The sequence below is a fragment of the Chaetodon auriga genome, chromosome 20 (genome assembly GCF_051107435.1).
Source record: "Chaetodon auriga isolate fChaAug3 chromosome 20, fChaAug3.hap1, whole genome shotgun sequence".
Taxonomy (NCBI): domain Eukaryota; kingdom Metazoa; phylum Chordata; class Actinopteri; order Chaetodontiformes; family Chaetodontidae; genus Chaetodon; species Chaetodon auriga.
In genome coordinates, this window is record NC_135093.1 from 1,047,796 (window position 1) to 1,073,021 (window position 25,226).

Genomic DNA, 25,226 nt, shown 5'->3' on the forward strand with positions numbered 1-25,226 from the left:
ATTGTGTGATATCATGTAGTACTTTGTAGTATCATGCAGTACTGTGTGATGTCTTGTAGTATCGTGCAGTACTGTGTGATGCCTTGTAGTATTGTGTGATATCATGTAGTATCGTGTAGTATCGTGCAGTACTGTGCGGTGTCTCGTAGTATCGTGCAGTACTGTGCGGTGTCTCGGAGTATCGTGCAGTACTGTGCGGTGTCTCGTAGTATCATGCAGTACTGTGCGGTGTCTCGTAGTATCGTGCAGTACTGTGCGGTGTCTCGTAGTATCGTGCAGTACTGTGTGATGTCTTGTAGTATTGTGTGATATCATGTAGTATCGTGCAGTACTGTGCGGTGTCTCGTAGTATCGTGCAGTACTGTGCGGTGTCTCGTAGTATCGTGCAGTACTGTGTGATGTCTTGTAGTATTGTGTGATATCATGTAGTATCGTGCAGTACTGTGCGGTGTCTCGTAGTATCGTGCAGTACTGTGCGGTGTCTCGGAGTATCGTGCAGTACTGTGTGATGTCTTGTAGTATTGTGTGATATCATGTAGTATCATGCAGTACTGTGCGGTGTCTCGTAGTATCATGCAGTACTGTGCGGTGTCTCGGAGTATCGTGCAGTACTGTGTGATGTCTTGTAGTATTGTGTGATATCATGTAGTATCGTGTAGTATCGTGCAGTACTGTGCGGTGTCTCGTAGTATCGTGCAGTACTGTGCGGTGTCTCGTAGTATCGTGCAGTACTGTGTGATGTCTTGTAGTATTGTGTGATATCATGTAGTATCATGCAGTACTGTGCGGTGTCTCGCCGTGTCTCCGCAGACGCGTCCTGTCCTCCGCAGACGCGTCCTGTCCTCCGCAGACGCAGTTCCTCCTCACGCCAGCAGAGGGAAACGTTGGACTCTTCTCTCCGCCTCAGACAATAAAAACAAGGCGAAGCCGCGCAGACGGCAGCATCTCCATTCAAAGCCCGGCATCCGAGCCATGTCTGCGGAGTGAAGCGCGCCGAGGCCCGGCACAGAAATGGACTCACGGCCGCCGAGCTGGGACTAGACATGTAGCGTCCAGGATGGCCGCAGCCAGCTCCATCGCTCGTTTGCTCCTGTGCGCGTCGGTCTGGGCGGTTTGGGAGGCGCTGGCCAGATCTCTTCCAGATCAAGGAGCATTTGGTAAGCTCGCCATACGGGGATGCAGCACAATGAGCAGATGGGAGTGGTTGCTTTTTATGGCTTTTGTCGACAAACGGTCGAGCTGCGCGGCGCTGCGCTCTGATCCGAGGCCGGCGGAGAGGAGGTGGATGTCAGGGGAGGCTTTCTTCCCGAGCCCGCTGAGAAACGTTAGTTTGGTGGTGTAGATGTGTGAATATGACGGAGGGCCACGCTGTGTTTTTGGTGTGTGATCACACTGGACCAGGCCTCATGCTCGGTGCTGGACTGTCAGGCCTAGCTGGAGCAGGCCCTCATGTGTGTGTGTGTGTGAGACCAGGTCCAGGTCCTGAGGTCCAGCACGGTCCAGTCCCTGAACATCAGTGAGTCCCGGAGGCCTGAAAAGCATCTGCAGTGTTGAGAGATGATGCGGACGAGGCTGTTTGTGCTGTGAGGTCCTTTGGAGGGACATGATGTAATTACTTTGCATTATGAATGCTTCAGGCTGTGCTGGGTTGTAACTGAGTACATTTACTCGAGTACATCTCACAGGGAATACCGTGTTTTACTGCGTTTATCGGACAGCTGGAGTTTTACACATAAAAACGTTGAATCAGCCAATAAAAGACTGAAGTTTGCTCTAATATTTAAATACAGCGTCACTGTTAATAAAAATCAGCCAATCATTGGACATCATTCTGCTGCGGGTGTTTGTCTGCTGGCCTTCAGTTTTGATTGCAGGCTTTTTACTTGTAATGGAGTATTTTTACACGGTGGTATTTCTGCTTTCACTCCTGTAAAAGCTGCTCGTTCATTGGACGGTAACAGTCACACACGTTCATTTGATGGTCTTTGTAACTTTGAGCCACACAAACAGGGAACGCACCAACATGTTCCACATTCACACATCAACAGTAACATAATAACATGAAAATATGACAATAATATGAAAGTACACCCCTGACAGAGTCCACTTTCCATCATGAATACTTTTACTTTTACTGGTGTACTTGTCATATTTAAGAAGTACCAGACTTTTATTGTGTTGTAGGTTTGTTCTTTTACTTCAGCGATGATCTTAATCCTTCTTCCCCCTCAGACTTTTGAAACCTCTCTCTGATTTCTCGGTTCTGTTTTGCCTTTTAGAAGCTCATTTAGATTAAATTGTAATTGACTTTGCTCCCCAGCTGCTGCTCGACTCCTCAGATTGGCAGTTAATTGGTGCCTCAGGTGTGTTTGGGACCAGCTCGGCTGCTCCTGACCTGCAGGGATTAGCAGGATGTAGAGAAGCAGTTACCATGTGAAGACACCTGCACGGCGGCAGGATGTGGAGGATGTTGTGTTTTATAGCTGAGTAATTGATTAATCAGTTGACAGGTAATCAATCAGCAGCTGTTCTGGTAATCAGTTCATCACTGAAGTCATTTTCTGGACGAATAAGGTCAAACATTCAGGCGTTTCCTCGTTTTTCTCTGACAGAAAAGTGAATTTTGAGGAGTCACTTTTAGTTTTTTAAAATCCAATGATGATTCAATTAATCAATCAATCAGTAGATCAATGGATGAGGAACATGTCAGAGTGCTTTTAGAAAGTCGACCAGTGATGCTGCTTTAACAGCTGATCATAGTGAAAGAAACCAAACTTTAGAACTGAGGTGAAGCTCTGCTGAAGTCAGCGTCCTGCCTCTGACAGCCTGAGGTGAAGCAGCTCTGATTGGCTCGTGAAGTGGATCCACAGAGTTTCAGGAGCGTTCACGCTCGGCTGAGTCTCGGCTGAACTCGCTCTGAAGCCTCGGAGCGAGCGAACGCCATCGGACCCTCGATGTGACGCCGTGGAGCCGATTCAAGCTGCAGCCTCCACAGATGGAGGAGATCCTGTCCACACACAAGGGAGCCTTTATTGAACCAATTATGGTAATGGCTGACAGCATTTACACGCACACACACACACTCACACACACACACACACGCACTCACACACACACACACACACACACACACATGCATACGTGCTTATTTTGGTCTGAATGCAGCCATTAGTGAGACTGCTGCTGTCTCTGGGAAGTCCAGGTTTCAGAGGCCTGGAGGGTTTCAGAGGAGGGCAGCTCGCGGTCCTACAGGGAGCTGAGCCGAGCTGAGCCGAGCTGAGCTGAGCCGAGCTGAGCCGAGCCGAGCTGAGCTGAGCCGAGCTGAGCTGAGCGAGGACGCCACAACAAGCCAGCCAGCGCGTATCCATGGAAACATCCCCAGCGTGACCCACATCCACGCTGTCCAAGAGGCGAGAAACAAAATGTTCTGGGGCTGAAAAACATGTGAGGGTGAAACAGCCACGGCGAGGATTTGTGATGGGTGTGACTGTGAAGACCATCATCATCATCATCATCATCATCATCACCACTGGAAATGATTTGTCCACAGCAGGAGTCCTGGGGGGGACAGACGTGGGTCAGGTGACGGGAGCAGGTGTCTGAACCAAAGGAAGTGAGTGACTGTAGTTTTTGACGTGGTCGTTTATCCACGCCGTCAGAGGGTGGAGCTGCACCACGAGGAGGAACGGCGGACTTTAAAACCTTTGTGTCCACAGATTGAGGACATCTTGTCTCTGAATAAGAAATCAGAGATGACGGCGCTCCTCAGAAGCTGCCTGGGAATCATCAGGTGTTCAGGTTTTCTTCAGTATCAAAGTGTTTCAGTGGCGTCGTCTCCACGTTCAGGAGTCCATGCAAACAGGAAGAGCTGACAGCTGATTGGCTTCTGTCTAAAATGTGTGTTTTCACTGTGTTTGCTGGTGAACTCTCCTCACTTTGTGGGTCATTTCTGACCAGATCGTTTCACCGTGGCGTAACGATGCCGACCTTGTAAGACCGCCAAGGCTGACTGGATAGATTGAGCCGTACTCAGTGTAAGTACTGCTTTAATACTGCAGTATAATCGGACTACACGGGACGAGTAAACCATGAAGCTCTGCTTTGATTGAGTGCAGTAAGAAATCTATGACAGAACGTTCGGTCTGTTCTTCTTCTCAGTGCTCAAATGAGCAGTTTCACTTCCTAAAAATGAGACGAAGTTTGACTTTAAGTCCTGATTTTCCTTCAAATGCTCCGTTTAAACAAATCATTACAGGACAGAACAGCTGATCGTGTTGTTTGAGCAGCTGGAAGCAGAAATTTGTTTGGTTTTTTGTCAATAGATGACTTAAATGATTGATTGATTGTTGCAATTGATTGATTGATTGATTGTTTATTGACTTTTTCTTGCGATTTTCTGATTATTTCCGTTATTTTACTCACGAACTCTTCGGTTTAGAAACAGTGAGAGCCTGAATTGTTCCCTTTGCTCGTCGATGCATTTTTGCTTTTTGTCTAAAAACAACAATGAATTGATGAAATAAGTCGTCGATAAATTTTCCATCCATCCTCTGATCGATCAGTCGTTTCAGCTGATTTATCGGACCGCTCTCTCTTTGTGTTCTCACAGAGGTGCAAATCAAAATCCAGGTGTTCGACAACAGCGACCTGTCACCGTTGGCGGGCGCTCAGGTGGAAGTCCACGGCAATCAAAGCGTCTTGGTGTCCGACCGGGCCGGCGGCGATGGCGTCCTGAGGGTCAGCTTCCTGTACCACACAGGAACATGGGTCATCATCACAGCCTCCAAACCGGACTACGTCACCAACTCTGTGCCCTGGCACTCCAGCCGCATCCCCTGTGAGTCAGCCAGGAGGAAGACGCCGTTTGTTAAGCCGTCGTTAACGCAGACACGTTGACTTACAGAGTGAACAGATGACACAACGTGAACTTGTTTTACTGAAAGTGATTTGAATGCTGATAAATTGAATGCTGTTCAACTTTGAAGTTACAATCAGTCCATTCTGCGGTTCAATTCTCTGCTTTCTATCAACCATTTAAGTCAAAGTGAAGTCGACAGACTCAACGTTTGGCTGCTGTTGAGGTGAAACAGGTGTTAAACTGGTTTCTGTGTGGTATAAAAAGTCTCGTCTCAGCTGTGTTGTTGCACCTGGAAATCTGCTGTGTTCACTTTAGTGTCTCTTCCTTTTTTTAGTGTACGCATCAGTCAGCCTGTACCTCCTGGTTCAGAGGCCGGGAACGCTGATTCTGTACGACGACGTGCTGCAGGTGCTGTCCGGGTCACCAGGTAACGGAAACAACGCTGCGTCTGAAAGCTGATGTTTGACGATAAGTCGTGCGTGCTCACAGTTTATCATTCAAGTCTGTCAAAACTAGAAATTACAGCATCCTACAAAATGTAAAGACCTACTTTCAGGTAACAGCAGTTGTATTTTGGTCACCTGGGAAACTCAGTTTGGCTTCGACAGTTATTCTGTCGTCACAGTCAAAGTGAGTCTCCAGCAGAGTGAAGATGCGTTCACACCCGTCTCCTCCCACCTGTTCCTCCAGGCCTCCATAGATTTCACTGCTCAACATTTAGCTGACCCTGTTATTTGCTGCTGCTGTCACCATAGCAACAGCTGCAGCAGGGTACAACTCACAGCCCCCTCCTCGAATCCGAAACACGCCGAAATAGCAGCATGTTTACGCTTCTCAGGAGACTTTAGGAGGAAACGCACGAGGTGGTTGTAGGATTCTCGGACTGAAGGTGTGATTGTGTCTGAGCAGGAGCTCGTAATCAGCCGCTGGTGCAGCTCCAGAGGAAGTCCCTTCAGCTGCCGTCCAACTCCAACTACACGGCGCTGTCCGCCGCGCTGACCACGGCCAGGACTCAGTACGAGGTCGGAGGTTTCCCGTTCCTCCTGGGCCAAGAGACCAACAGCTCAGGTGGGTGTTTGCCTCAAAGCACGTCGAGGATGATCTGCTGCTGAGCGGGCTGTTTCTCCTGGTTTGCTTTCTGGTTTCTGTTGAGGCCAGCTCCATAAACAAATGGTTTCCCAGTTTGGTGTGAAGGAACCGAACTGGCCCGCATTAGTTCCCAGTTTCAGCTTATCCAGCCGTCACATGTGGGTGTGATGCTCAGGTGTCCGCAAACTTTTGGACATGCAGAGTACACGTTGGCTGTTTCAGAGGTGTTGGCTGCAGTTTGTGTTGATGTTGAACCGCATTGAGTTTGAAAGTCAGCTGCTTAATTCATTTAACCTGGTGGACAAAATAATAGAAACACCTGTCAGTATAATGCAGCACAATTCAACAGCACTACTAATTGCAGCCAAAAAACATCATATATACACACACACACACACACACACACACACACACACACAGTATGTAGGTAATGATTGGCATTTCTATGTGTATTTTTAATATTTACCATAATTTAGTTTTTAGTTTTATATTTGCAACATTTCATCTAACAGGACATGTTAAAGACGTGTTGAAGCTGATGTCAGCTGATGACTGTTTCTGCCTCAGGTGCAGAAACAGGGTGGACGGACTTGACAGCTTTGGCCGTGGTCAGCATTCAGCTCTTTGACAAAGATGGCAGTGCGATCCAGGTGTCAGATCCGATCCACATCTCTGTGCCGCTGCCATCCGACACTCGCAACAGGATGGCCACAAGTGTACCTGCTTGGCTGTATCAGCCTAAGACGGGTAAGGGGAACATGGAAGTCCTTGCGATGACATTGCTAGTTATAAGACAAGTGGGTTAATTGAAATCGGCTGTTTTCTTGATTTAGGTTTCGTTGTGAATGTGTTCTGGTTAAACTGCATGCAGCACGTGTAATGACAGTGTTATTCATTTCTCCAGGACTGTGGGTGAGGAACGGGACGGGCTACATCAAAAAGGACGGCCCACAGTTTGTCTGGAACGTGGTGGTTCCTCAGATGGGATACTGGTTAGCTGCCTTCCCTTCATCTTCAGGTACCGTAACTCATCTCAGCCTCTGCTCTGCTCTTTATGCTGATTTTCATCTTCAGAGTTGCTGCCGTACCAGCTGATATTCCCGTATGTCCTCTTGGAGAAACAATGTGATGCTGTCTTCAGTGCTGAAGGCCAGCTGTTGTTGCACAAGGCCATAACAGCATAGTGAAACTGGTACAAGCAACGATTTTATTCTTCTCATAGGACCGTCTGCTTCTGTCAGATCTACTGAACTACGTGGAGCAGTGAAGTTTCACAGTGATTCTTAGACGTCTTTCTACCATGATTTGTCTTGCAGGACTGGGTCTGTCTCATCCAGGCTTACGGGACATCACCACCTACCACACCCTGTTCCTGCTCTCCATCCTGGGCTCGCTGGCCCTGCTGGTCCTCATCCTGCTCTGTGTGCTGCTCTACTACTGCAGGTGTGGGGAGCGTAGGCGCAGGTCTCAGTTTCAGGCTTCTATCAACAGCAGAAATGACACAATTGTGACAGTGATTTTGGTGGTGATAATTGCAAATGACTCTGTGTGAATGTGGGCTTAATTTTAGGTTCTCATTAGATTAGACTTGTAATCCCCTGGCAGATAACAGCTGTTTGTTTCATTTCTGACCTTCAGCGTCTGTTTACCTTTCAGGCGGAAGTGTTTAAAACCTCGTCGACAGCAAGGGAAACCCCACACGTCCAATCTAAATGGTGCCAAGAGAGACCAGGGAACATCCACTTCACGCCTAAATCTGATCTGTGGAGGCCACGTTGAGTCTGACCCCTCTAACGACAAATCTGAAATGTCGCCATCTCGAGATTACCAGAGTTCAAGGGAGGACTTAACCAAGCATGTTCCAGCTCACATGCTGCGACACGCGAAGGGTAAAAATGCTTCAGGTCCGCAACGAGGTGAAAGCTTCCCCATGAAGGTCACACGTGCCACAGAGACCAATAACCTGGACAACCCTTTGCTGCATGAAGATTACAACCGGAGCTACAGCCCCATGGAGGGCAAGGAGTCTGAATATCACCGACACCACAACGCTAACGACAATCGAGGATACTCCTCTGATCCCCCGTCCCCGCCTCGCTTCCAAGGCTACGTGCCAAGCCAGTCCGATAAACCTCCTGAATATTCAGCAGCAGCTGCAGACAGTCTTGCCAGACCCACTTCTCTCAACACGCAACCAGGTCAGATTATCTTCTGCAGCTCCATTGACCAGATGAAGGAGAACATGTACCGGAGTATGGTGCCAACCCTTGTCATCCCAGCCCACTATATGCGCCTGCCCTCTGAGTTTTCTGGCAAAGATGGCAAAGACCAGAAGGATCAAGACAAAGACGGTGCCCAGATGGGAGGAGGCCAACTGCATCATCACCACCACTCCCTGAAACAAGGCCAACAGCAGCAACAGCAGCAAGGTGGATCCCAAGGTGATGACTCTGAGGAGCCAAGCTGGGCATCAGACTCCTCTGGTGGACCTGTGACCATCCCGGTGCTCTTCAATGACTCCACCATGGCTCAGATGAATGGGGAACTGCAGGCTTTGACTGAGAAGAAGCTACTCGAGCTGGGTGTTAAACAGCATCCGAGGGCGTGGTTCATCTCCCTGGATGGACGTGCTAACGCTCATGTACGCCACTCCTACATAGATGTTGGGAATGACCTCAGCGGCGGCGGCGGTTGTGGATTCTTAGGTGGTCCCAGCAGCACCACCCGAGATGTCAACCTTGAACCACCTCTGGAGGCCCAAGAACGCAAGTCAACAGTCAACCGGAAAGGAAAAGATGAGCGCTGGGGGACGGGAGGAAGGAAGGGCCACGGTGTTAGCAGTGGTGGGAAGAGTTACTCCAAGCTGGCCTACCCTGACCACAGCGAGCCCAGCAGCAGCGAGGGACGCCCAGTCTCACCCGAGGAAAACTCCCTCACCCCTCTTCTCGACGAAGGTCCATCCTCCAGAGGATCCACCATCCCCAGGAGAGGACGCAGCCGAGTGAACAGCAGCCGCAGCAGCAACAGCGAGAACCGCCGTGACTCCATGACCAGCCCTGAGGATGATCCCGAAGACAAAGAGGAGAACAAGAAGAGCCCCTGGCAGAAGATTGAAGACAGGCCTCTGATGGTCTTCCACCCCAGGAAGTGAGCGTTTTGAACTTACTGAACCTTTTAACAATCTTTTCAAAGGGGAATCTTTCCACATTAAACACGGAAGAAGAATGATGTTTTCACCAAGAGAGATCACAATAAGCACAACCATGCTTCACTGGTCCATTTTCAGGCTGTTGTTTGACCTTTGTGCTCCTGGTGAAGTGCTTTTGCACTTTCTGATTACTCTTGTCGTCTCACTGTCAGTTAATGTTACTGGTTTCCACTGAGATGATCTATTGTATACTGAATACTATCCAGCTTATTGTGAATTCTGTCACCCATCACATCACTGAACCATTGTCTGAGCCATCGCATATACTGATTGTGGAAATAGCCATTTTATAGAGCAAAATATAAGAATAAAGCACTTACTAATAATTTGATAATTGATTGATTGATACTTACCCAGTATGTGGAAGTGGGTGACATTTTTATGGAACTGATGGGTGTTTAGGTGAATTAGATTTCCTTCCATGTACTTGTACTACACAAATGCTCGTATTGCTGGTAGAAAATGTGCGCCCGCGTTTCCTTGACTGCTCCCCTAAACTGTACCTAGGATAAGTTTTCTTTCGAGGAAACAGCTTCCCAAACTTGAATTTGCTGGGAACTGATCAGTTCTGCAGAGTTTTTCTTGAGCCCCTGTGAACGGATAATGCAGTCTACAAAGTCCAACTTGCATTTTGCTCCTTCAGGGATGTACTTGATTTCCGTTTGCTCCTGTTCTGTGTCCATGTGTTCCAATGACTTATTCAGACAGTAATGATTTGAAATGTTGAGCATCATCTTTAAATCTTTCTGTCATCCTTTCTCTCGTTGATTTATCGAAGTGATCTACAATTCTGCCAAAATTTTGCATTTCTGCCTTTCTCCTGTTGTTGAGAGTTTTTTGGCCGACACAGACCTTGTTGTTGTGTAAATAGAGTCCCAGACATTTGAAAGACCACGTGGTTTAGAAAGGTTGCATGCATACAATATGAATGTATGAAATAAACCGAAGGCACCCAAAGCCCCCACAGTTCTTTGAGCTCCTGCGTAGACAACCCTTAATGGCCAAGAAAGTTGGGTAAGTCCAAACAACAGAAAACGGCTGAGCAAAAACATCACTTTACTTGAAGACTTAGCTGTTTAATATTCTACTGAGATCTGCCGGGTTGTTTGTAGACAGGGCCTGTACCACTTCTCTCCTGTAAGTGCCTTCTTTCACATAGGATCGAGTGATAGGCATGCAGGTCCCTTTTTAAATGCAGTTAATCGTCACCTAAACTCAGCTGTCGAGGTCGGCAGGCACTGATAAGCACACTGCATTGTGGTAACACGTCACTCTGGGGAGCATGCCTGCCAAAACTGACAACTTTTCTTGCTTTGTGTCCTTGAATATCTTAATTTCTTGTATCTATCCTCTTTTTCACCAAACCTGTAAATGGTATTATGAACTATATGAGATTTTATGTGTATACGATGTGCATGTAACATGTAGAATAGGGTGTTTTTAACGAAACCTTTTTTGACATGATCCAGGATATTTGGCACAAAATGTGATGCACTGACGCATTGAGCTGTGTTGCCAAATGTACTTGGTTATATGACGATACACTGACTTTTCCCTTAGTCCACTTCTAACAAAATTCACTTCCGGTCGTAAATGTTTACAACGATAACATACTGACCAACACGCTCCCGCTGTAACTAGCATCACCACTGCCTGTGACGCATCGACAACTGTGAACTTAAGTCCGTCATCTCGCAGACTCGTACGAGCTCACCCGTTTAGAAGACTTGAAGAGGTTAATGTTTTAGTTCTTTGAGGAGTGATGGGTTGATTATGAGGTGGAACTCTTGACGGCTGTACAGAATCGTGCTGACTTGTTGCTCCTTCTCACCATTTGCTTGCTGTTCATAAGCCTGTGTGAGTCGCCTACAGTACAAACTGAAACTGTGATGTGATTCAAAGTCTGAAGAATAACACAAACCATTCCTACTGAGCTGTCGTGTCCTCTGCTGTAAATGTACCTTTTCTGGAGCAGATGTGGATCTATTATGAGTTGTGCAATTGTGGCTTTCCTTGCTTGTTTTTCGTTTTACTTGAGAGAATCTGTTTTCTCGGTAGATTTTGTGAACTTGTGTTTGGACGGAGAGCATTGAATCACCACTGAGGACACACTAAAGCTGGTGAAGCGCTTCGTTGGATTTTTGATAGTACACTCCATGTGAAGATGAGGAGGATTGAACTGTAGGCCTTCATCCTGTGCTGTAAACCATTTGCTTCACAACCCTGGTCAGTTGTTTGTAAACTGTAAATTGATTCTTTCTGTACATGGAAATAGAAATAAATTTGTTCCCACGGTCAGTCAGCGTCTGGCGTTTTATTTTGAAGAGAAGTACGAAACACGAAACATTTAATAAACGAGAATGCATCAGGTGATCAAAGAGCTTTATGTAGGAGGTCTTTGTTTTAAAGTTAGGAAATAAATGTGGTTTTGTATAAAGTACTGTCCCTTTAAGGGCACACTGCAGGGTCACGTGTGAGTGTGTCATGTGATTACTGAACTGTGAGTGAAAAAACAGCCTTTGACAGTTCTGCCCTGTGCTCTGGATGTTTGAGAAGCATTATTAAACACGACATTTATGTGACAAGCTGCGCTCATTGGACCAAACCTGCCAGGTGAGAAAAACGCGCCTGTTTTCCACACAGAAAAAAAGCGCTTCCGCTGAAAGTCATTCAAACAGGCTAGCTTTATTGTTAGCCACCTAGCCTGCTAAGCTAACTTGACTTGTTTTTCTATGGATTAGCTCGTATCAGAAAGCTTTTCGCTTGTCGTTAGCGAGCTCGCTGATTCCAGGTACCGTCCGCGAAAAGTTAATGTAGCCTGCTGCGAAGTTTTCTTCTGCTTTTACACGTAAAATGTTGGTTAGCTCAGTGTTTTCCACAGTATCATGGTGACTAATGGGTTTTCTGTTGTTCCTCAGGTTGTGAGAGGAGCATGCAGCACAGTTCCTTTGTTCATAACAGCTGAATCATTCAAGTCATCTGCTAATCATGGTAAAAGTACACTCACTACTACTCACATATCCTCAGGTTTTCATACTTCAGCTAAATGTCAGGGTTGAGTTTGCACAGGGAAGTTTTTCACTTGTGTTCAGGGCTGGTTTTAGCTAACTTTGAACCATATGGAGACATTCAGAGTGGACTTTCACAGCAGAGTGAACCTGCTGCTCCCATTAAAAGCTGTTTGAACTACAGCTTTATGATTCTGTCAATGATCAGCTGAATGTTTATTGTTTAATGTATGTTTAATGTAATTAATCAACTGATCCATCAACAGATTCTGCAGCTGAATCATTTAATTTGTCTTTTGAAACATTTTGTGATTCTCCAGTTTGTTGATTTGCAGTTTTTACCTGTTTAATATCATGTAAACTGAATTTTGGTGAGACAAAGCAGGACACCTGAAGACATCACCTTTGACACTGATGGACACCTTTTTTTTTTTTTTTTTTTTTCGGTTTTCATGTTACTCAGCGACTCTGTTATCTGGCATGTTGACTCTGACCTGTAATGATTAATCAATTAATCAATAACTATTTTGACAATCGATTAGTTGTTTCATTCATTATCAAGCAAAAATGTGGACGTTTCTCCTGTTTTAGCCTCTCAGATTTTAGGATTTGCTGTGTTGATCAGTGATAATGAAAATAAAGGTGAGTTGCAGCCCTTGAATCTGACTCACTGAGTGCTGGAGGAGCTGCAGTTTCTAATATTTAACAGTTGTCGTTTCTTTGTTTTTGCAGCTGTTTTTTCGGACATGAAGTGACTAAAATCTGAGTGCTATACGTTCACAGAGGGGACGTGAACTCTGCAGGATGTGGGTTGTTTGGTGTTGAAATCCGGTTTATCAGCTGGAATGCTTGCTGAGCTCTTTGTCACCTTTGTTATTCGTCTCCACACTGATATAGTTTCTCTCACCGCCCGAAAGAAACACAGAAACCGAGCAGATTAGGTCCCGTTGACCGTAGTCGAGGGTCTTTGCGCTGACGGCCGTCCTCTGCTCTGCCTGTGTTCAGACTCTGCAGATGGGGGTCCTGTTTCTGGCTCTGCTGGGCCTGAGCGCGGCGCTGGTCTGTCCCGATGGAGGCATGTGTGAGGACAAAAACACCTGCTGCAGGAACACGGAGGGAGGATACGGCTGCTGCCCGCTGCCGCACGTGAGTTCGCTGCCCGTTCAGTGTCGGCGAAACGGGGACGAGCACAAACACGCTGGAGCTTTTAGACACTTCGGTGATTTCAAGCAGCGATGGAGGAAGTGTTGGGATCTTTTACTAAAGCACAGACACGTCAGCAAAGGATTTAACTGAAGAAACATCTGGTTTTAATGGTTCTGCTGCTCAGCTGACGCCTCTCAGAAACCGAACATGTCGACTTTAAATAGCTGTTTCAGACAGGACGACTGTTTTTTGCCTCTTCCTGTTTCAGAACTTAAATTCTTTCTGCACCTCCTCCTCTGCTGCTCTGTGTTCACATCGTGTTTCAGTCCAACCGTCTCACCTCATCACCTCTTATCTGCAGGCTGAGTGCTGTTCGGACCACCTCCACTGCTGCTACGAGGGGACGCTTTGTGATCTCGTCCACGCCAAATGTGTCAATAAGACCGTTTCGCTGCCCTGGATGAGACGAGTTCCCTCCAAACAGGCCCTGCTCGTCCCTCAGGTGTGTTGTGGTTTCAGGTTTTTTGTTAATCTTTAGCTCAGCGTCCCTTCAGATCATCAGACCTTTGCAGGAAGTTGGGCCTGTTTGTCGACCTTTGCACCAGAATCAATGGAGCATAAATGTCTGGCAGCCGCTGATTCTTCCCTGACTTCATCCTTTAGATGTTGACATTGAAGAATGTAGGTCAATGAGCACATCTGACGGGTAGACACCGTCACAGCTGCTGCTTTGGCTCTTTGTTTGTTCTAATCTGTTTTTACTGTGCTCAATAAAAGGATCAAACAGAATGAGATCTATTATCAAAGTGTACTTTTAGACCTTAAAGATCCTGAATGAAAGCAACCAATCAGAGCCAGCTGATCATTGATGCTTCAGGTCTGCCGGCCAACCAGGACGTCCGCACTAGACGACCTGGTAATGATAGTCAGCTTTGTTTGTCCAGGATCTCTTACGGCACCTTTAACACATAAAAGATTTGCACAAATGAAACATAAAGACAGTGAAGAACTTCTTGTATTGTTTTAGAAATGCATCACTGAACATCAGCTAAATGATGTTTTTGACCTTCAAGCAGCAGGTGATCAGTCAGTCAGTCTGTTTGATCCAGAGGAACAAATTCACACACCTGAGAACAGGTGTGGATATTCATTGTTCCGCTGTGATCGTTGATGGTCTGTTGTTGAATTTTCAGCATCAGGCCTCTCTTCCCTCGAGCTCATGGGCAGATAGCCGTGAAATGCGCCGACACATTCATGCTCACCGGAGGCTGAACCCTTCCCTCTTCATGAGCTCGTCGAAAACACGAACGTTCATGGGAACGAGGCGGCGGCTCATGTCCTGTGAAGCTAACGGCCTTGAAATCTGCTGCCGTCCATTTTACAGTCGCTCTTCACAGTGACTTTAATGTGTCATGTGCTTTTCTTCAGAGCCTCCGTCAGCATACATACTTCACATACTTCACATACATCACATGCTTTACATACTTTACATCTGGCCCCATCATAAGAACAGCATGTTGTTTTGGGGCTACCGCTAACAGTGATTTTCATTACTGATTAAGATGCACATTATTAATCTGATGTACAGGAGCACTGAATCCGTTTCCATCTGAAACAGAGATGGGGTTCATGTTTTTTCTCTTTATTCCATATGAACTGTTTCACGATGGCTCGTCACTGCTGCTGTCGTTGACGTGCGTTGGGCTGTGATGTGTGACGTTGCAGCTCGGGGAGGCGGTGAAGGCGGTCATGTGTCCGGACCAGCAGTCCGAGTGTCCGGATGACACCACTTGCTGCCAGCTTGTGGACGGCTCCTGGGGCTGCTGTCCGTTAGCCAAGGTGATGTACCTGAGCTCACACACAGAGCGAAACACCTGAAAACACGAACCCCCAGCACTTCACTTTAAGATCAAATGTGAGATTTGCAGCTCAGTCTGGTTCATATCTCTTAACGATGAAATCATGTCTATTTGTTACAAACTCAGCAGCGTTCATGGTGATGAGAGACGCTTTCATGTGATGAATATAAAACTGGTTTTGGTCCAAATTCAACAGCCGTTCAGCAGCATAACAGTCAGTATTTCTACAGAAGTTTAATACTTGATAATGAAGTTTGCTTGTCATATGTTTGTAACCCTCTCCCCTCGACGGCGTTCAAGTCGAGCTTCAGTACTTTTCATTATCTTTGTGCTCGACTCTTCCTCACCGTCTGAATCATCTTCGTCTCTCTGCAGGCGGTGTGCTGTGAGGATAAACTCCACTGCTGCCCCGAGGGAACAAAGTGTGATATTCCTCATTCAAGATGTTTGTCGGCCTCTCTGGAGTCCTTCCCCATGATGGAGAAACTTCCTGCCAGAAGGAGGCAGAGCGATGCAGGTGGGGCGTTCAGACACGTCAGGCCAAAGGTCTGAAATCCGCCTGTACGCTGACGATCCTGTCCTAACGACCAACGAGCGCGTTTCTCTCTCCACGTTTCTGCAGTCCGTTCAGTGACGTGTCCTGATGGAAGAAGCAGCTGCCCAGATAGTTTCACATGCTGCCTGCTGACCAGCGGAGGCTACGGCTGCTGCCCTTACCCCGAGGTACCCGTGACGCTGCTGCAGACATGTTGATCATTGATTGTTTTGTGATGTTCGGCTGTTTCTAACATGGGTTTCTGTCATGTTTGATGTCTTAGAGCATACCACGTCGCACCTTTTTCATATTTTATATATTCCTTCCAAAACAAGATTAAAGAAGAGCTGCAATGTTACACAGGTAGTAATCTGACTGTTAGATTCACAGCATTGAAAGATGAAGAGCGTCACAGTACAGTCCAGACGTGACGAAGTCGAGCATTGATTCTGTACGCAGCGTTTCATCAGATCTCAGCAGATCCAGTGAGACTCAGCTGCAGTGAGATGTTCTGCATCATTAATTGGCTGCACAGCTGTTTTCTTTTCACAGCTGCACAGAGGAAGCTGTGACACGTCGTGGTTTGAGGGCTTTATTGGACTGAAATAAAGTTTCATGGTGTGAGTTTTAAGAGTTTACAGCTGACAAGCAGCAAAAGCTCCAGCGCTGCATGAGCCCGACGCTTTTTCCAGCACGGAGCCGCAGCAGCGCACGCTCAGTGTCTAACGTGCTCTGTTTGACGCTGTGATCCTGTCAGGCCATGTGCTGCAGCGATCGTCTCCACTGTTGCCCCAGAAACACCATATGTGACCTGGAACATGGCGTCTGCAAGTCTGGTGAGACGCATGTGCCGCTGCTGAAGAAGATCTCTGCTGTACCCAACGACAGTAAGCAGAAACCTGCTCGTACGAAGCGTCAGCGCTGAGAAAAGTCCGTTTGTAGAAACACGATTCGCTCACGTGTCCGTTCTCTCTGACAGTCGAGTGTCCAGACAGGAAGTCGGCGTGTCCCGACCAGACCACATGCTGCCAGATGACCAACGGCTCGTACGGCTGCTGCCCGATGCCCGACGTGAGTCACATAAACCGACCTTTCAAAGGCTCGTTAAAGTCCTCATCTGTTAATTATTGGAGGGGGTCTCAATGACTCGAGCGAAGGTTCTTTGATGATGTGAAGAAGCTGTTGTGGAAAGAGTTTAACTCTGACGTACATTTTATGACGTGCTTTTAATTTAATGGAAGGAAAAACAGACTTCTCAAAGGAAAAGGAGGCTGAGGAAGAGGAGCTGCTCCCTCTGTAGACATTAAGAGCTCAGTCTAACAAAAACACAGCGATTCTTATTTTCAGATGATTCTAAAGAAAACATTACCATGAATATCATATAAGATTTCAGCAAATAGATGCTCCTAAATCTGCTCACTGGTCAGAATTTAAGAACAACAGTCACCTCAGTTCAACCAATATCTGAGTGATTTAAGTGAGTCTAAGGTCCACTGATGTGAAAGTTGCTCGTTAATGGTTTATGTCCGTCGCTGAAGAGTCTCCCTGTTTGTTCCAAACTCACATAAACAACAAAGAGCTGAAGGAGTCACAGTGGAGCCGAGGAGCCAAGATTCCTCCTCTCTAAAGGTTTACGCTGACGTAGATCTTCTCTTTCAGGCCGTCTGCTGTTCAGATCACATCCACTGCTGTCCTGCAGGCACAGAGTGCGATCTGACCCACAGCACCTGCGTGTCGGCCCGGCCAGAGGACGGCGAGAAGACCCCCGCGGCTGCCACGGAGCTGACGGCTGTACGCGGCGAAGGTCAGAGAGTCCGAGACAGGAAACACACGACCTGATTGATTCTAGTTTGTAAATGTTTGATCGGCATTGTAAAGTATCTCTGGTTCTGCTGCATCAGCGTTTCCTTTTAGACTCTTTTAGACAAAGTTTGCTTTCGTGAGCGCTGGCAGTAATGCTCCTGTTCGCCCTCCAGGAGGCGCTGTCCCCTGCAACGACTCGGTGGCCTGCGCTGACGGAAGCACCTGCTGCAAATCATCGAAGGGACAATGGGCCTGTTGTCCGCTACCGAAGGTACGGACATGGCGACATGTTTGAGTCACACAGACACAGAATTACTGAACACCTGATGTCTTAGATCATCAGGAGGAGGAGGAGGATGAGGAGGAGGAGGAGGTTCCTCTGCACAGACAGACGTTGTGTGTGGTTACGATCATGCTTGTCCTCCCTGCAGGCCGTGTGTTGTGAGGACCACCTGCACTGCTGTCCCCATGGCACCGTTTGTAACCTGGCAGCCTCCACGTGCGATGATCCCGCAGGCGGCGCCGTGATGCGCTGGTTCAGCAAAGTTCCCGCCTTCCCCCTCCTGACCGATAACAGCAGGTGTGACAAATCCACATCGTGTCCTGGAAAGTCCACCTGCTGTAAGACGGCGGGTGGAGGCTGGGCCTGCTGCCCGCTGCCTCAGGTAACACGGCGCTGGAGGGTTGATTGAACTGAGTCACGTCAGGTTTTGCAGAGTGATCACTGGCAGCCACTCAGATATGTTGATAATGACCAGTTCTGAATCACCACCCACACCTCAGATCTGAGGCCTGTTCTGTGTTCTGTGTTCCTGCAGGCCGTGTGCTGCGATGATCACGTCCACTGCTGCCCTCACGGTACAGTCTGCAACCTGGAGGCTGAGAGCTGTGACGACCCGGCGGGGGTCCTGCCTTCCCGCCGCTGGCTGGACAAAGGGCCGGCTCTGAGCTCGGAGCTTCAGGAAGTGAAGTGTGACAAGCAGACGATGTGTCCAGGAGGCACCACCTGCTGTAAGAAAGAGTCCGGACTGTGGGCCTGCTGCCCCTTACCTCAGGTAGGTGTGGGAGGCGCAGGTCAGGTGACACAGGTGTGAAGCACTGATGGCTGAGGGGACGTTTGATCTTGTTGAGTCACCTGTAGTAGAGTTATGAAGCAGGAGGAGATATTACAGGATGTTTATTCTCAAACCAGCAGCGGTTCAGGAAGTAACATCCAGTCGCTGAGCTCAAAGGTCTGTCGCACCACTAAAAACGCTTTAAATCAGGTCACTTTCACATTCAAACATCTACTTTGTTTCTTCTTCCTGAATATTGCCTCTGCTTTCATGCCGTATTGAACAGATTAATTTCTGATTCTGCTGGTGTGAAGGAGCCACTCAGAGGCGTCAGTGATTCACTGGCTCATGGTTTTCAACCTTACATATAGAAAAAAGATGAACAAACAAATCAAATGTGTTGTTTCAGCTCAGACTGAAGGGCTTAGCACAGAGCTACAGCATACAGATCAACCAGGAGACTCGAGTGTTTCTGTGTTGAGGAACGTTCGAGAACCAGCAGCTCCTCCAGCTTTTGTCACTCATTATATCGGATTGGCAGAACTCTGATGAAACAGATGTTTTGTTGGACGCAGTAACAGTAACGTCTCAGCACCACGAGCATTCTTTGACTTGTATGTCATTTTTGGAGGTTGCATAAAACCTCCTGCAGCTGTTGAGTCTGCTGCGGCATTGAAGAGCATTCGGTCTTGTTCTGTCCAGGCCGTGTGCTGCGCCGATCAGGAGCACTGCTGCCCCAAAGGCTACAGGTGTAACGTGGCTGAACAGACCTGCGACAAGCCCGGCGCTCTCAGCCTGTCCTGGCTGCAGAAGATCCCGGCCCTGCAGACGGAGCCCGTCTCCGCTCCAGCTCGGCCGGCCAGGAACATGTGCGACGCCCAAACCAGCTGCCCCAGGGACACCACCTGCTGCTTCATGGCCGAGAGCCACAAATGGGGCTGCTGCCCTCTGCCACAGGTGACCTTTAAGCCGCCTCGCACACTAACGAGCCCGATTAACGCGAAAGTTTGAGAATTCACAGTTTCCTTCGCTCTTCAGGCCGTCTGCTGTGAAGACGGAAAGCACTGCTGCCCCAGCGGTCACACCTGTGAACCCCACCGGTCCTCCTGCTCAAAGGGCCCCCACGTCGTCCCCTGGTTCACCAAAGTGAGCGCCCTGACCGAGGCGGGCGCCGTGACGGACGTCAAATGTGACAACAAGAGCAGCTGCGCTTCAGGAACGACCTGCTGCAGACTGCAGACTGGAGAGTGGGGCTGCTGCCCTCTGGTCAAGGTTTGTTTCCTTTCCGTGAGATCGTCTTTGAGTAGCTGTGAGGAAGCTCGGCGAGATCCAAAACACGAAGGAAATTAGAGCAGAACAATGAATCCAAACATCACTGAAATCACAGTTAAAAAGCCTTTGACAAACATTTAGGAGTAAAGTACATCTGAACAAACGTCGCTGCTTCACAGCATGAATGAACATGTTTGTGTTACGTTGAAATACATGAAGTTTGACTTGATGCACAACAAGAATTCCTTCATTTGTTTTCTGTCATTAAATCAGAGCGTCTGTTAGCTGTTAGCAGTTAGCTGTTAGCGGTTAGCTGTGAGTGTAGCGACAGAGTGAAATGGTCAGATCACAGATTGTTCTTCTGCCTCCTCTTCAGGCCGTTTGCTGCGCTGACCACGAGCACTGCTGTCCTCAGGGCTACACCTGCAACATGCAGACCGGAACATGCGAGAAGAAGAGCGGCGGCGTGCTCGTCCGCTCCCTCCCTCACAGCAAAGTGGTACGATCCAATCCCAGAGACGCCAAGGGCAACGCAGACGTACCATGTGACCGAACGGGGGAGTTTCGCTGCTCCGAGAGAGACACGTGCTGTCGGGTCTCAGCCACAGAGTGGGCGTGCTGCCCCTCAGCCAGGGTACGCTCACACTCACCCTCTCACTCACCCTCTCACATCGCCTCGTGTGTTCCTCACAGGGACGACTGGTTTGCCGTCATGTGAAATGTGTCCTCCTCCGCTCGCCCTCGGGGATGTGGATCATGTGACCAGTGAGCACTGTGTCACATGACATTCTGTGTCCCGCTGAGGTTTTTATGTTGCTCCTTTACTCTTTCTTACCTCTAAACATTAAAAATGAAACCTGCAGCTAGTCAGATGTGAGTTTAATGGACTCCATCATAAAATCAATATAACAGATGAAAATATGTCTCAGCGAATGGAAATGAGTCTGAGGTAAACCAGCTCCTCTGATTGGTGGGCAGTTATAACCAATGAATCTCATTCATGAATTGGTCCTCCAGCAGAAACCTGCCGGTCGGTGACACACCTTTCTCCTGAAGGTGTGAAGTTCAAATCCTGGCCTGGCTGACAGACGTTTCGTCCCTTCGTGTGAACCAGCGGGACTCAAACCGGCGAGCGTCTTAACCGAGCTCTGTCTTTCTTTGACAGGCCGTCTGCTGCTCCGACTCGAAGCACTGCTGTCCTGCAGGATACACCTGTGACCTGAAGTCCGGAGGCTGCTCTCTGCACTCCCGGCTCACCTGGGACACTTTGTTTGGAGACAGAAAGGAAGTCTAAGGTCAAAGGTGCACTGACCTCCTCCAGCCTGGGTGACATCCATGTTCAGCTCCTGTTGTCTGTGGACGATGAGGGCTTTTATTCACTTCCTGTTTGTTTGGCCATTGAAAGTGTTGACGAGTATTTTTGGTGGAAGACATGAAAAAACACACACGCTGCCGTCGTCTGTCCGAATGAAGAAGAAGAAGCACTTTGGTTGAGCTCGAAGAGAAAACAGTGAGCAGGAGTCTTTTAATGTTTTGCACCGGGAAGAAAAAAATTCATCATCATCTTCATCATCATCTTCATCACACTCATCAGTACGACAACGATACAACCGTGACATGTTCAGGACGGTCTACCTGGACAGATCTGCAGTGTCCCTTAAAGAATAATTATTGTGTATTTCTTATTGTCAACAAACACCAACATGTCCGCCTGAGGTGGATCAATGCATGGTTTTATTGACAATAAGGATCCCAAACATCAGTCTCCTCTTCTGCTTCTGTGTTTTCTGATCGTTTCTTTCGGAAGTGATTGAACCCTGAATGAACCTGAAGGCCTCACTGGGCAGCGGTCCATAACATAGTCATCGCCTCTTCACGCCCCCTCGTGTTGAGGAAGCTGCATTTCCTCGTTTAAAGCTTCGCAGCGTCGTTGCTGACCGTTAGTTTAATGTAGCCGCTGATTGTATTTCACCTTTATGTTGTTGATTCGTTGAGAGGCCCTGCAGGTGTGAACAGAGGCAGCGACAGGTCGTCTCTCTCAGTTTGGATGTGTAGTTGTTTTTTTGTTTTTTTTCGTGGTGGAAGCATCATGACTGACTGCAAACAGCTCGTGCCTTCTGTACTTTCACTGTAAGAGCTGCTGCTTCAGTCCGCCGTTAGAGGAGAACAAACGCGCTTTTCTGTGGGTTGATTTGTCTAAACACAGCCGAGGAAGAGGAGCCGAGCTCACGTCTTTGTCTTCTGCTCTTCAGGATTGTAGTAAAACTCCTGAATTCTGTAATTGGAAGGATTTTTTTTCACAGGAGTTTTACCTGAAAGACTTTCTATGTTTATTAAATTCTTGCATAAACTGTAATTTTATTAAATCCACTCTTTATGAATAAAGTTTGGACCCAATCCTGGAATAAATAGTCTGGACCATCATGTTGACTCTGCTCCTTTAAGCTGCTTGTTTTAGGGTCATTCGTGTCTTTTTCCTGCAGCCTTTGGAGGAGGAGGAGGAGGAGGAGGAGGAGACTCCAGAGTGAAATATCAGTTTGGTGGATGTGATAATTAAATTGTTGAGGTCATCCTTGAAGTTTATCAGCTGGCAGGATGTGCAGATACTCAACAAGCCCACACACTTCCTCTGGCCTGTTGCCTCCATATCCTCTTACCCCCTCCCCCGCCTCCCCCCTCCTGCTCATCAGAAAGTTGTTATGACGACCCGAGTAAATACAAGATAGACCAGTGGAGACGCAGCCGTGGGGGGTCGTGTCCCACTTTCCTGTCAGCTTGGCAGGACGGTGTTGCCAGGCTGATGGAGGAGCTTCATTTCATCATCTGCCCTCTGGTGGTCAGAAACTGACAAGATGGCTCCTCTGAGCTGAAAAGGCAGTACATGCTGTTTCAGCCTAAAGGAGGTCAGACGCTCCTCGTCTGTGAGCCTCCTTTGTTGAGGACAAACAGGACAGTTTCCTATGTGAAGGCCCTTTAACACAGACGGCTGAGAATTCACTTTAAATTCAGTTCAAAATGCTTCATTCGTCCCTCAAAGGACAATTTGATCCAAACACAAACAGAAACAATTCATCCATTCATCCTCCTTAAAATGTGCCCTCAAAATGAAAATGTTATTTACATTATTTAAAGTAATTATGTGAGACTTTATGAGCAGTAAGTCAACATTGTCCACAGTGTGGACAGTGTTAGAGGGAAATGATTTTATTTTGAAGTCCTGAGGAAGTGAGCTTTGTTGCTAACTGATGATTTAAATGTCCATTCTGTTCAAGTCAAACCTGTAACTACACTTTAAAGAGGCTTCATCACTTTCTTAGATGAGCAGATTCATTTCACGCTCACTGTCTGCTTTATGTGAAGCCAGGCCACAGCCAGCGCATGATTAGCTTAGCTTAGCTTAGCTTAGCTTAGCATAAAGACTGAAAACGTACGTAGTTACATCTATCATGTTAAGCTGCACTCGACCGTTAGCTGGTGGCTCGTAGCCTGATTGTAGCTAGCAGAGCATTAGCCTATCTAGTAAATGTGTGTTTGAATTTGAACTTTTCATACGTTTCTTGATAACTTGGTCGAGGTCTCATCTATTAAAGATTGTGTTTTGGGAAGAAAGGACCTTCAGAGCAGTTTGTTTTCAGGACAACGGACTGTCAAACAAATGGGTCTCTGTCCAGCCCGTCTCTGTCCAAGGGGACAAATCTGCCTAAAAACACATCTAAAGCTCATTATTAATATCTTTGTTTTAGCTGTTTTTTCCTGATTTCCACTTCTTCATGCTGAGCTAAGCTAAGCTAACCGGCTCCTGGTTTATAGCCTCAGATTAAACGGTCATGAGAGTGTGATTGATCATCTCATCTAAATCTCATCTTGTGTTTCCCAAACTGTCAAACAGTGAGTGAACACGGCAAGAGTTTGGTTTTACTGTTGATTCACTCTCAAGCTTTCAAAGCTCCTTCATTTATCAATCAATAAACTGTAATCGATCAGTTTCTGCCAGTAAACGAGAGGCTCCACAGCCTCAGCGAGGCTTTTCACGTCTATGTTTAGACGACTTGACCCACCAACAGCAGAGAGGAACCAAAGCGACAAAGACCCTTTGACGTGGGAGCAAACGTCTCCTCGGCGTCACCATTGGTCAGCCGCTGATCCCATTCAGATGTTGCCAGGGAGAGGGTCCCTCCACACACACACACACACACACACACACTCCCTCCTCTGGTATTTGGCTAATTCCCACAGGAATGTATAGATTGTGTATCTGGGGCAGCAGATGCTGTTGGAGACGAAGCTCAGTGATTTAAAAACAGGAAAGTTCAGACGTTTCTTTTCTTTCTTTAAATAAATGAACCAGATTCAGACAAAAACAAGACGTCATTTCTACTTCATGGACACACCTCAAATACTCACTCTCTGAAGGTTTTAATGAGACTTGCTGAGAATCGTTTACACTTGATGAGTTTTATTTAAATTGGATCCATAAAGTTAAAAAACATCATTATCTTGGTTTTCTTGGCATTGGTTCCTTTATTTGAAGAGAAACTGAATTATTCTGGTTACACTGAGTGTACTTGCATGTACTGTACTTAATGTACTCATGATATGTACAACTTCAACATTATTTAATTTGATTGATCATTACATCACAGTTATTACATTAAGAACGTCTTTGAAAGGATGTTGGACCAGTTTAACGTGCTTAAACAAGCAGTTAAGTAAAACCTATAACTTACATTTTATTAAATATCATTCATACACGAACTACAAATTACAAAATAATAACACGTGAAAATGAGTTTATTCAGACTTTTATCTGTAGAACATAAATAAGAACAAAGTGTTTCAAAGCATTGCTGGTGACTTAATGATGTCAAAGTTGTCTTAACTTGCCTCATGAGGTCACCTGTGAACTTGTTGTATGTGTTGTACTTTACATTTGACAGATACCTGAACATCTCATGTGATCACATTATGTAAATGTATCATGTGACATGAAAAAACACACCTGAGTCCATTAAATACACGACACGCTGCTATAATCAAACAATAATAATAAATCATTCACATCATGTTTAAAGTACATCCAAAGTAAGTCAGACAACGTGCGTTTAAAGTACTTCATTACAGAGTTAACGGTGTTTTACACACTGAAGAGTACTCCTGTACTCTGGTACATATTCAGCTGTTTAAATACACATTGTGAGTACAGAAATCATGACACTGCATTCAAAATGTGAAGTTGGCATAATTAGATGACAATACACTGAAGTACAGGTTTGAGATACTTGTACTTTACTGGAGTATTTCCTGCACTGCATTTATCAGACAGCTGTAGTGACTTCTCAGAGTTATGATGTATTATTGTGGATACTCTGCAGTATATGAAGTCATAACATGAG

At 46.9% G+C, this 25,226-nt stretch overlaps 2 protein-coding genes across 2 annotated transcripts; both read left to right on the forward strand.

Moving 5' to 3' along the window:
• Window positions 1-908: 908 nt before the first annotated feature.
• Window positions 909-11,453, forward strand: fam171a2b (family with sequence similarity 171 member A2b). Its single transcript, XM_076759772.1, has 8 exons — window positions 909-1,157; window positions 4,610-4,837; window positions 5,193-5,285; window positions 5,768-5,926; window positions 6,515-6,694; window positions 6,852-6,965; window positions 7,264-7,390; window positions 7,604-11,453. Exons 1-8 carry the CDS (start codon window positions 1,058-1,060, stop codon window positions 9,096-9,098), a joined length of 2,496 nt encoding a protein of 831 aa, XP_076615887.1. The 5' UTR covers window positions 909-1,057; the 3' UTR covers window positions 9,099-11,453.
• Window positions 11,454-11,639: 186 nt separating this feature from the next.
• Window positions 11,640-22,257, forward strand: grnb (granulin b). The gene is made up of 17 exons (XM_076760513.1): window positions 11,640-11,768; window positions 12,074-12,146; window positions 13,169-13,309; window positions 13,671-13,811; window positions 15,035-15,148; window positions 15,544-15,685; window positions 15,791-15,891; window positions 16,461-16,590; window positions 16,683-16,774; window positions 17,363-17,507; window positions 17,680-17,777; window positions 17,938-18,171; window positions 18,325-18,561; window positions 19,264-19,518; window positions 19,600-19,833; window positions 20,210-20,467; window positions 20,999-22,257. The coding sequence occupies exons 2-17, from the start codon at window positions 12,144-12,146 to the stop codon at window positions 21,125-21,127; spliced, it is 2,454 nt and encodes an 817-aa protein (XP_076616628.1). The 5' UTR covers window positions 11,640-11,768; window positions 12,074-12,143; the 3' UTR covers window positions 21,128-22,257.
• Window positions 22,258-25,226: the final 2,969 nt, after the last annotated feature.